We start from the raw sequence: 12,733 nt of genomic DNA on the forward strand, positions 1-12,733 counted from the left end.
TGGTGCACTTGGCAGTGTTAGGTTTGCGGTTGGACTCTATGATCTTAAAGGTCTTTTCCAACGTAAATGATTCTGTGATTATAGTATCTTTCTCCTAAACACTGTGGGGAACCTGCAGTATTTGTGGCCATCCAGGCCATCACTGAAAGGATCCTGTACTTAAAAGTGTACTAGAGGAAAAAGAGCTGCCATGTCAAGACAGGGTGGGGAGGACAAGGATTTATTTTTTTATATTTGAAATTAATCTCCTTTTCTTCTGTTCTGCCTTATTCTCTATTTTTAAAAATACATTATTCCTGTTTATGTTCTGCAAGAACTGGCTTTGAGTTTAAAAGCTGTCTTGGTGGTTTTGATATGCTAGCTATAAAGAAAAGGTCTAAAGTGTCCTACCTCAAAGCTGTTGCTGTCTTGGGATCCCATTTAGATCTCATTTCTGGTTTTAGAAACTTCACTGAGAGTTTTTAGGCTTAAATAAAATCAAGACTTCTTGTCATTATAATTGACTACTTATGAATAAAACACCACATCAATCTAATTGGAATCAAACCCAATTGAATTCAATCTTGAATTAGAATTAGGTCTTCAAATTAATGTAAAGTACAGTTGAGATATATAGAAACAATTGTCTTAAAAAACCCCAAACAAAACAAAAACAAACTCTTGAATTTTTTTCTAAATTTAAATATTTTTTTAAAAATTGAGTTTTAATACAGAAATAAAATTATTGTATTTGAATCGAGTACTGTAAGTCTTGCTGTGTTCTTAGACATGAATATTCAGTGGAACTAGGAGACCATCTTTGCATTCATGCTCAGCTCTCCAAAGTTAGGTTGGAGTTTTGCGGTCTACATCATTTTAACAAATCTAGTTCACTGTCAGTAAGGGATAATAAACTTTTTACTAGGCATCTTTATGAGGCATATTAAAGGCGTTTGAAATCTGTTGGGTTTTCTTCCTGGTTTCTGCTATTTGGAATCTTCTTGGTATCCAGAGTTGCATACCCATAGCAGCTTCATATACTGAAAATAAAAGAAGTGAGGATGTCTCCCAGATAAGGAGGCAACTGCCATGCCTTTCCCTGTGATGGTATTGTACTGCGGAAAATGTCAGTGTGTTGAGTTTTCTAGAAGCCTTGCAGTCTTCTGGAACCTGGCAGAGTTGCCTTTGGAAAACTGACTGTTTCCTGGCTGAGTGGTTTTACTTGATCAGTCTTTAGATAAAAGGAGGATCTCATCAGAGACACATCAGTTTTTTCATCAGTTTTACTTGTATGCTTCCTTCTATAACGGGAAGAGGCATAAAGTGTTTGGCTTGGGTCTTTACATTTGACGTGCAGACAACTGCAGGTGCTCAACAGTACTACTAAATCTTTTTCACAAATTGGGGATTGCAGCCTCTCGGCAACTCCAGTCATTAGAATTTCTCCAAAAGAAAACAAGGGAGGGTAGGCTGGGGTGGTACCAGACAATGAATATGTACTTGTCTAAAGAAATTTTGAATATCAGTCTGCAGTGACCAAGAGAGAAAGGAAGAAGGGAGTTAGAGTGAGGGATGAAAGGAAAGACAAGGAAGTTCAGCATCACTCTCCCTTGTTAAGTAATGGCAGGTCATACATCTCGTTGTTGTTGTTGTTCAGGATTTAGCTCCTGAAGTAAAATGATTTTGTGCAAATTTCTGTTTTTTCCTGAAAACTTAATTTCAGCCATCGTCATTGGAGAGATGCCTGAAAATCTATTGGGAATAAAAATCTGTATTTTGAGAATGAGAAGAGAAATAATAACCCAAAACATAATTCTAGCGGTACTGTCATAAGTTTGGGGAAAGTCATTACTTCTTTTTTTAAGCATTGGCATTTAACAGTTCTGAAAATATGATAAGCCTAACAGTGACAACTGCCAAAACCAGGACACAAGGGAACATTAAAATTGTATGTACAAGGAAGGAGAATCCAATCCTCCCTCACCCCGCCAAGACAAGACAAAACACCTTCTTGTAGCCTAAAAAAATTGATTAGTCTGTTATGAAGCCTGTGTTGTTCTGTGTTGTTCTAAGATAAATTTTTCTAGATGGATATACAAGACATTTCTTGCTTTATGTGCTGGTCCCCTTGAAAACATAAAAGTGAATGTTTAAAAAAAGTTTCTTGGTGATTTTGAGTAAAGTGTATATGCTAGTTAGGTGTCCTGCTGTAATTCCAACTGGAAAATTACATTTTCAGCCCAATGTAGGAGAAAAAAAAAGTTACAGCATTTTTATTTGGATCTAGTTACTATTGATCCTCTTCCCTAATTTGGCTGTGTGATTAGCTTAATGTTAAAAATCCATGTTTTTTACTAAGAAGAAAAAAAAACTTAAAAGTTTCTTTGCCTGTGGCTCCTATGGCTGGCTAGGTTTACTATAAGTCTCACATTTAAAGATTTAAAGGAAAAATACTTGTATTTTTTTCCAGTTACTTCATGCACTTCTCTACTACTGTAATTGTAGAAGATGTTACAGCTAATGATAATACTAAACTAATGGAAAAATACATGTATTGGAAACCACAATTTTACGTGACTGTTAGTTTTCTTTTTTTTAAATACACTGAGCTTCCAGGAGAATCCATGTTTAAGCAATTGTTCAGTTGTTTGCAAATAGCAAATTAAACAGCCCTGTATTGTTATATTGTCGTATTCCGTTACTGGTTATATGATTACAAGATAATGCATTCTAATCTTCTCTTTTTTTCCACTTCTTCCCCAGTGAAAAGGCAGAGTCTGAAAGTTCAGATCAATGCAACAGATGACACTGTTTGCATGAGGTATCTTCGACCAAGTCAAAACACCAAACTAGAAGGTTTTGTCCTGGGTTATGGAAGCAGCTTCTTTTCTAATCAGTACATTCCTTTACCTTCGGAAGGAAAAAACTATGTAACAGAACTTGGTAAGGCATATTTGCTTTGCATGCTATTGTTGTTGTGATTTATGGGGTGAGAATGAGAAGAATATAAACCTTTTGGGTTTCTTAATTCTTGTTTTTATTGGATTGTTGCTCAGGGTTTCTTCGTGTTTGTATAACAGAGAGTACATCAGCTTTCCCATTTCATTAATATTAAACACCACATTAAAACTTCAGCTTTAACTGTACTTGCCAGGTGTGTACAGAATATGAGCTAAACCAAGAAACATCAGTTTGCTTTTGGCTCTGTTTTAGAGTGACTTTGGTGGCAGAGGTGAAGAGAAGACAGTGGTGATTGCTAGCACCCCCAACAGTTTCAGGGAGCGACTTGCTCCCTGGCACAAACTGGCATAAACTGGAGGAATTGCAGGATGGTTTGTAGTTTTAGGAACAATGGTAAGGTTTTATTCTGGCAGCCAGAGAACTCGGCTCAGCACGCACTTCATGTGGATGTTAGAAAAATAAGGTATTGTAGGGGGACAGCAGAAATGCTCTCAAGATTCTTTCCAAAAATACAAAACCCCTAGACCCTATTGCTGAAAAATCTTACGTCCCTTTGTACTCTGAGAACATCTTATATGTGATAAGGTTGGTCTAGTATATCTTTATAGTAAACCAATATATTTTTAAAATTTCACACTAAAAATTCCATGTTCTAGATATTCTAGTGATTCAAGTGCCAGTGGTCACTCCAAAAGGTCTTCAGTGAGTTCCACGCATTTTTCCACAATCAGATTGACTAGATTTACACAAAAATATTCACATTCACCCTGAGAACTTCCTGATCCTCTCATGCTTTGGCTTATCCAATCTTTAAGGGCATTTGTTTGTTACTAAAAGGTATGTTTTCCCGTTGGATTAAGGAACATTGCTTTAGACTATAACCTCATGAGGGAGTGACTGGATTCAGGAGAATCTCTATATCTTGACAAAAGTGGATCCTCTGTTAGGATTAAAATTGCCTATTCCATGAAGATTTGTAAGTGAAAATAGTACAGATGCGCAATCAACTGTAGACCCTACTCAAAGGAAAAACATTTCATTACTTAATTTAGTAGTTAGGCCAATGTAAGAAAACATACAGACTTTGCATATAAGTCATGATTCCTTCCCTAAAATGCATCAGTCCTTTAAAATGTGCTTTGTCCGTTCTAACAGACAGCATAGATCTACATAGCAGAATGAAGTGCGTTGCAGACATTTCCTTGATTTAGCTCTGCGTGCCTGGTTTTGTTAATGGAGCAGCATAATCAGTATTCTGTTTGAGATAACTGTCCCCAGTTGGAACTGGAGTATGGGGAATGAAGCAATGCCTAACTTTTTTTTTTTTAATAGATGAGATAATATACACAAAATTAGATATATCTAAGGCCCATGATCTCCATATTTCCAACCCTGTCACTGTTCATTAAGATAAAATTCATTGTTGTGTTTTTCTGCTGGGTCACACACCTCTTATGACCCTGTTAACAATAAACTTGAAGTCAGCAGTTTTATGGATTCATGAAATTACACATGTATATGGGCTAATATTTTAAAAGAAATTAATAATTAAGTGATCTTTTCTAGGATTTCCAGCAGGGATATATGGCTTTGTAGAAAGTGTGACATCCACCTACATTTCATCCATTAAAATATTCAGCACCTCACTGCAGTGATTCTTATCTTAAAATATTTGGTTTTTCTTTCTTTTGCAACTAATATAATAACCGAGCCAGCAATTGCATAACATTATCCATGAATTGGGAACTGCCTGCAGAGGGCATGGACAAACAGAAAAGGATTCTCTTGGATTTCCTGAGCTTGTAATGAGCTCATGCTGGCAACAAACTCTTGAACAGATTCGTGCATTGCTAGATAGGTGAATTTGAATCACAATGAAGGGTAGATGACAATTATGGAGCAGCATCAAAATTTGGTTCAAAGAAGTATGCCTCTATCGGGATACAAGGTGTGTTTTGTGCTTAATGTACTTTATGACTTTATGTGATGATAAGCAACATTATTATTGATTGTGGAAGGTATTCAGAGTGTGTCAAAACGTATCAAAGTGTAAATTCAGCCGGAGTAATAAATAAGGTGAATAGACCCATCCAAAATTCTGAGCTTGACGTAAACCTTTATCTAAATCTGTTCAGTCTGCATGACTCATGAAGAAAGAGTATTTCCTGGAGAAATTTGGGCTAGTTTTTTGCTAGCTCGGTTAGGAAGATTGTGAGTCAGCCTCCTTGAATTTGTTGGTACTGTTGGAGGAATCCCAAAAGTTGGGTGGAGACAGGAAAATTTTGTAAGAATGAACAGCAATAGGGTAACAGAGTGAACAAAACTAATTTCCTTTTCTGTTTCTAAAACCAGTTCAGAGTTTGACCATGCTTTTGCCTTTCCTTTACCTGAGCCAGATTGTACAGTGTAAGAGGAGAATGTAGTGGCAATCCTGCTTTATAACAACCATAAATGATGGGTGAATTTTGCATATACATATATATATATGTGCAAGAGTTCTAGTACCACCCTGAAATCATTTTAAAAAGTGTATTTCAGAGATGTGTGCTAGAGCAGTGCTTAGCTAAAACACCTTGCTGTGCAGTTTCTTATATCTGATCAATTACCAGAAATGTGCAGGTGTACTAACCACATGGTTTTCAAGATGCCAAATAATGTGAACATTCATTCAGAAGTATTTTGTTTCTTAATAACTTACCAAAACCCCAGATTCTTATTGCTAATGTTAGTTGAGCCTACTGGACCAGAGAATCTGGAGGAGGTCAGCAGCTGCACTTTCAGCTAGCTAAGTGTACTGACCAGCAGCAGGTTCGTTCACAACAGCCCCTTATGTCCTCCTCCTGTATCTTTTCCCATGCTTGTTACGCCACAATACTTGTGATACTTCACTTTCTCCACCTTCGGCCTTTGCCCTTAACAGCATCCTATAGTAAGTCATTAGCAATCCTTAAATTCAGATTAGAGAATTGCAGCCTGAAGATAAAAAGTCTTTTGTTTTGATTTCTGAATCTGCTGGTCTATGAATTCTAAAGGAAGGAGAAAACACCTTCCTTTAAAATTTATTCTAATTTCATTAGTCCGTTTTTATGTTGGTTTGCTTTCAAGTGCATTTCTGTGTTAGCTGAACTAAATTAAACTGAATTAAAATAGCATGCTTGAACATAAGCAGAAATTGCTAGCATTTTGCAGTGCATATTAGTTGCCTGCTGCTGATGATTTGATAGCCTAGTTCATTGCATATGGAAGCAATTCTCCCATATTAGTTTGATGTGTCGGTGACATGTATTTTTGTTATATTCTGGTTGTCACCCGAAGCTGTTAAGGTGGCTAATAAAAGTTTTTTTAATAAGTTTTTATAATTAGTATTACGGAATCTTAGTCTTTTTCTCTTTTATAATGACACCAAAATACTGGTTTACTCCTGTACAACTTCGTAGTCTTCGAAATGTTTCTGCTGTGGTAAGTTGTAGACATACCTGTGTGAATATGTAGTGTGTGTGTCTTTTAGTCTGTCTGGATGAAAAAAATACTGAGTAATTGAAGGAGTTCAGAAAAATATTTCATCTAATTGGTGACCGTTCATTGAGCTGTGGTAGCCTTGATGTTTAAAAGCTAAAACAAGATGACTAATGCTTCTGTCTAATATTTTTGAGAAGTGGGTGGAAGTGGTGTATGAATATATACTGAATGCACATGCATGTGTCTACTGTATGTATCAAATGCTATAGAAGGAAATACTGTAGTGCCTCAGGGTGTGACTAGCATTCCCTTCTGCTTCAAAAATCATTTGGTTAGATCTGTGTGCCTCCAGGAGTGTTGTGCTTTGGTCTAAAGTGGCATTGCTTTATTTGGCTGTGGATATTTAAACTTGGAAAAGCAATTCCCATCTTGTATTGGCATCTCTCAACTGAATTGTCAAAAAACTCTGTGCTTGAGGAATTTTAACACTAAGAATTAGTCATGGATTTGTAGACTAGCACTTTTCTGATAAATCTGGGCATTTTCCTGTAGTAGTTTGTGGCTAAAGAATTGAAGGTTGTCACTATTTGGTCTTTATTTCTGATCTGCAACTTCAGTGGGTTTATAAAGCAATAGGTGTGTGCCAACTGAGAGAGCTCTTATCCATGACATTTGTCATTCCAGCCTTAATAAAGGGGCGTAGGCAGTAACAGGTTCAAACAAGGGGATTTATTGTTAGTGTTATAGTAGCAGCCCTTCAACAGTGTATTAAACAGCAAGGAACCGCTAAGATTTTCATAGCCAATTTGCAAATGTATTTCAAACTCAACTTGCTAAAGTTCTCATTGTTCTGTAAGGATCCTTTATTTATGAAATTCTAGATCCTTAAAACATGAGAGAAAGATCTGTCTTGCATCTGTATCATGTATCTCTGTTTTATACTGGCATATGTTGAAATGATTTTTGGGAGCAAAATCTGAATTTGTGGTATTTGAACGTTAACCTTAATTACGTAATTATCATTTTCTTACTAAACGCTCTTCATACAAAATAGGAAATACTGAGCTGTAAACAGGATTGTCTGTACTCTGTGGTTTGATCTGCTTTTACTTAGGTCGTAATTTTATTTTAGAAATGCACTTCTCTTTAAATATATTTCAGTGTAAATAGTTGATATATTCTGTGAATCATAATGACACACAGTCAGAACCCCATGTTTTTATGGGTCATAATGGTCGCCTTTCTGCTGCCTACCTTTTATTTCAGCAGTCAGTTTAATTTATCCCTTAAGCATTAAGATGAAGGAGCACAAGCTAAATTATGATCTTGTTTAGGTTTCAATATTCAACAGCATTTCCTTTTTCTCCTCCTGTGTTACCTCTCCCCAAGATTCCTGCTTCTTATAGAGAGGATTATGCATATATATAGTCATCATAAAGGAAAACAGGCTGTCGTAAAATAGTTCTTGCAGCTTGATGAAGTTTAATACATGGGTGAGGTAATGTTTTAAACCCCTGAAAAATAATTGAGTTGTAGTAGCATCCAATGATTTCCATGTTATGATGATGATCAATACATATATTTCTCAGCAAAAGGACCAAATCAGTGTGAAAACGCAGTGGGCTTCTGAACTTAATAAAAAAATTGAATGATTTCTCAGTGGTTCTGTTTAATTGGTAGACTTCAAGGTATCTGTTACATGGAGATAGACAGGAAATCCAATCTCTCATGCATAGATACAGATGAAAATAAATGTATCAACTAGATAGAGGAATTTTACACAGAGTAATCTTTCCTTAGAAAAAAAATGTATCTAAAGTAGTTTTGATGAATATATGGTGAGCCAAATTCTGCCCATGGATATATCTTTGGAAGCTCTTGCAACTCTTAGTGTTGCACTTTGGTGGGAATAGAGCTGGGTTTTAAATAATTAAGAAAGGCAGAAATCTCTGACATCTAAGGTCAAGCATAAGGGAAGATCTTTCTGAAGATAAATTCCCTGGAAGATCTTCCTGAAGATAAATTCCCCAAACTAAAATCACCATCTCAACATTGTTTTAATCAAAGCATTTGTTAATTTAAGTTGTAGGGTGAAGTTACGTGCCTTTCGTTGCCAGAAACAGGAATATATCTGAGCTTGTGGCCTCTTACCACATTGTGCTTGAGTTACTCAAACTGCATCTGATGTCTCTGAAATGTATTAAGAGTTTGTGTAAAACTTGGTTTACTTCATTTCATTATTTCCTATGAAGACTAGTATTGCCAGAAATTTTCCAAGCTGGTTCACAGCTGACACCCAGCTAGCGATGACTCTGCATCTTTTAGAATGGCTGCAGTTCTTGTGTACTTTAAAAGAAACTGAGGCTATTCCCGTAAGATTGAATTGAAAGACAAAAGTTCTTCTTTGGAAGGGCATTTCCCCACCCTGCCCACCCCTGCTATGTAATACAATCATTTCTGTTAGCTTTTTGAAGTGAAGTAGTTGAACCTCTTATGGGAAGTGACGCAAACACATTTGAACAGGAGTTAGGATAGAGAGATTTAGTAATTTAAATTATTATTGTAATTAATTTTAAAATGATTTTGTAAAGGTTAATTTTTCCTGGGAGAAAATGAATAGGGGTTAAAAGAAATGTAAATGTCAGAAAGTCTGGAAAATACAATCTGTCTCTGAGATTAATTTATTGAATAAGAAAATAACTTAAGTTGTTGCTGTCCTGTTGCATGCAACATTATTTCTAGTGTAACAGTACCCAGAGATTCCAGTCAAAGTCACAGCCCTTTGTGGGTTTTACACAAATATAAGTCCCTTGTTTATATGTGTCAGTCATTGACTGAATATTTGACTTATTAATTATGGGTTAATCCCTTTCTCAAATAGCACATCTGTACTAATTACTGCTTTCTTCATTTGCAGATGCTGAGCCACGGTATTTGGTTTCGGTAAGACCAGCACGTGTTTCAAGTAACAAGAAATCTTGTTCAGGTATTTTACCATTACTGCATATCTTTCTTAAAGTAGTTGAAGGAAAACAGAATCTTTTACTGAGTTTCTCTGAAAAGATATTAGTAACTGTAGATGCTTGACTGGGATGCACAATTTCCATAAGCAGGAAGGTAAAAGGTAGGACAGTATTTCCTAATCAGTAATTCGGCAAACATGTGGTGTTCAAAATATGAAGAGGTACCTAAAGATTGTTCTTGTAAGAAGTTCTTACAAAGGAGAACTGAATTTAGAATACTAATTTCTGATGTTTAAAGGCGTTAGAAGTGCATGCAAAAAAAGTAAGAATTTTGCATCCAGTCATCTGGTGTATTGGAGCTATTCTTGCTAAGCTACCAGTAAGGATATCTCCATCCAGGGACATGTTAAAGCTCTTTGTTTCTCATTGGAAAATGGTAAGTGTGTGTGTCTGGGGGTGTGTGTGTTTGTGTGTGTATATATATATGGCTATATCTGTAAGTCAGTATTACTACTAAATTTGCTGATGCAGTGAGTTAAGGAAAGTGGGATGTTTCTAGTTTAAACTGTACATAGCAGAGTAGAAATCTGGATTTGATTCTCATCTGTTCCAAAGACTTTCTCTGTTATCTTAATTATGTTGTTAATATTGTTAGGTTTTAATTCCTTACTTTAATATGGAGATGACTGTCAGGATCACTGGACTGTCACAAAGAATAAACTGATACGTGTATATGTTTATAGTTTGAGACAAACTCTTTAGCAGGGCCTGTTGCAATAGGACAAGGGGTAATGGTTTTAAACTAAAAATTCAGACTAGATATAAAGAAGAATTTTTTTTACAATGAAGGTGGTGAAACACTGGAAGAGGCTGCCCAGAGAGGTTGTAGATGTCCCAGCAGTGGAAACATTCAAGGTCAGGTTGGATAGGGCTCTGAGCAACCTGATCTAGTTGACGACGTCCCTGCTCATTGCGCGGGGCTTGGACTACATGACCTTTTTCTAATTCCCAGTAACTGCTCGGAATTAATTTCTTGGTCTTGGCCAGGTGTAAAACAGTGTGTCTGGAAAGATTTTGAAAGGTCAATTAGCTTTCAGATGCAACAGATATATATCTCTCTCTTAAAAAAAACCAGAACCACACCCACAAAAGCAGCCCAACTCAAAACAAAACACCCCCCACCACCACCAAATAATAATTAAAAAAAAGCCCGATACACTATTTAGATGTTATTAATTTTTGTATCCTTAGTCTACAGAAACTGATTTGTGGAACAGGATTCGGATGATTGACTTTTCAGTCCAGTAGATAAAGATGTAATAACAGCTGTTGTTCTAATGCTAGCTAGATACACAGCAGGTCTTTTTATTAATGAGAATAGTTAAACTGGAAAAATCACCGAGAATTGTGGTAGGTTCTGAGTTGCTCCAGTTTTAAATTTAAAAACGAAAACTGGTTACGTTTCTGGAAGAGACACTCCAGTTCATACTGTGCTTAATACAGAGGAGTTGTGTGTTTTGTATTCATACAGATCAACATAGATGATCACCAAGGTAATTCCTGGTTTTACAGTGTATAAATCATGGCAGTCTTCAAGTTATATGAGAGCTTGGGTTTTGTTTTCCTTAAAACTCACATATTTTCCATGTTTCCTCAAAAAGTGATCAAGAAGGGGATTTTGCTGTAGATAGCAGATTTGCCAGACAGTTTGCTGAATGACCAAGCTGTTTGGTTTTAGTTTTTCTTTAAAAATACAGAAACAGTATTAGGAACTAGTCCAGAAAACAAGAAAATGCTTTGGGCACTTGCCCTTGTGGAAATATCATATGTTCCACAGTATTTCAAAGGGTAGAGTGCTTTTTTTGGTTTTGTTTGGAGGGGTTTTGTGTCAACATACTCATCATCAGTATAAAGTAAAAACCACCGTGGTTAACATTTCTAAATTCACACTCATTCATTGGTTGAAAGTACAAATCAGACTTTCATTGGGGCTTGTTAAATGAAAAGCTACTAAGGTTCAAAAGGCATGAAAAGAAAATCAGATCTCTTTCACAACAGTGAAAAATATAACCCTTAGATCAGTGGCTTATAAACTTTTAGGGAATTTGTGGTCACCTGTACATTTTGAGGTGATACAGATCCTTTAGATTTTTGAGGTGTGTAATGTGATGTGAAGAATATAGGAATTTCCTTTAATTAATCATCTTCCAACCACCAAAGGTTCTCCTTGGGCTTGTAGCAGTCCACAAACTACAGCTTCAAAACAGTTGCTCTGGATCATTTCTTCATTTCCAAAGGTTAGCTTTTAAACTTTATTTAAAGAAAGCTCTTTCTCCACATGAGAGTTGTGCTACTTCATACAGAGCAAAGCTAAAGTTAAGTATCACGCAAAAGCTGAACATTTTCAGTGTAGTAGGTGGCTAAAAGAAAAAATGCCCCTAGCTCTAGACACCAACTCAGATCAGCCTAGACTTAAAAGGAAAAGAATTTTTGTAGGTTCTGTTTTACCCTTGATGAAGAATGCTGTAAAAAGCATGCCTTATCTGTGGACGTAATTTCAGTGCTACTAAGAATCTTGCCAAGAAGTTACTATTTCTGTCACATTCAAAGAGAGACTTCCTGATGTCCTAAACTCTGTGCAACGCTTTCTGTGATGCAGTCCAAGACAGCCAAGCTTTGAACTTAATCTGCATATAGCTAGTTCTTCTACAAAGCATACTGCAAAAACTTTCCTCTACATAATGCAGGAGAAAGAAACTAACTTTTAGTTGGAACTATATGTTTCTTATGTAGGTCGGACCAAGAATCAAAAGCCTCTGCAGCTGGTAGTTGGCACTCTCACCCCAACCTCTGTGTTTCTCTCCTGGGGCATCCTAGTCAACCCTCAACATGACTGGACAGCAACAAATAACTGTGCTAGTGACAGGTAACCTTTTATTATGATCATGATTTAAATCAGTGTAGTTATGTGGTGTGGCTGAAATAAGTTTGACAGTGGAAATTAAAAAGTTGGAAGCAATATTCTGAACATGAACTAAGTTTTCTCATTTACTTAAATTAGTTTCACAAGCTTTTACTTGTCTTGAGTGCAAATTTAGTCAGATGTCTACACGTTGAAGTACAGATCTTGCTATTTCACACTAGATCCTTTGTTCTTCTTGAACCAATAGCCTTGGCTCTACCTTTGTTTGTGTCTGAATCAATTGAAAAAAGCTTTGTTATATCATAGGAAATATATTGGTTTAAAGTTGGCCAAATGGAAATAAAGTAAGTCTTTTGTTGTACTGTGCCTTGTTTTAATGCTGTTTGACTTTTGTTTCCTGTATTTGGTCTTACCATTATACTGCTTTCCTGGTGCTGATACAGTACAG

At 36.2% G+C, this 12,733-nt stretch overlaps 1 protein-coding gene across 1 annotated transcript in view; it reads left to right on the forward strand.

Annotated features, from left to right (window-relative positions):
* Nucleotides 1-12,733, forward strand: part of ABI3BP (ABI family member 3 binding protein) — a 143,207-nt gene that overhangs the window by 19,402 nt on the left and 111,072 nt on the right. The window contains exons 2-4 of the mRNA XM_030476242.1: nucleotides 2,743-2,922; nucleotides 9,317-9,385; nucleotides 12,156-12,288. Of these exons, the coding sequence (XP_030332102.1) occupies nucleotides 2,743-2,922; nucleotides 9,317-9,385; nucleotides 12,156-12,288 (382 nt within the window). The remainder of the gene's footprint in view (nucleotides 1-2,742; nucleotides 2,923-9,316; nucleotides 9,386-12,155; nucleotides 12,289-12,733) is intronic.

This window comes from Strigops habroptila, chromosome 2 (genome assembly GCF_004027225.2).
Source record: "Strigops habroptila isolate Jane chromosome 2, bStrHab1.2.pri, whole genome shotgun sequence".
NCBI lineage: Eukaryota > Metazoa > Chordata > Aves > Psittaciformes > Psittacidae > Strigops > Strigops habroptila.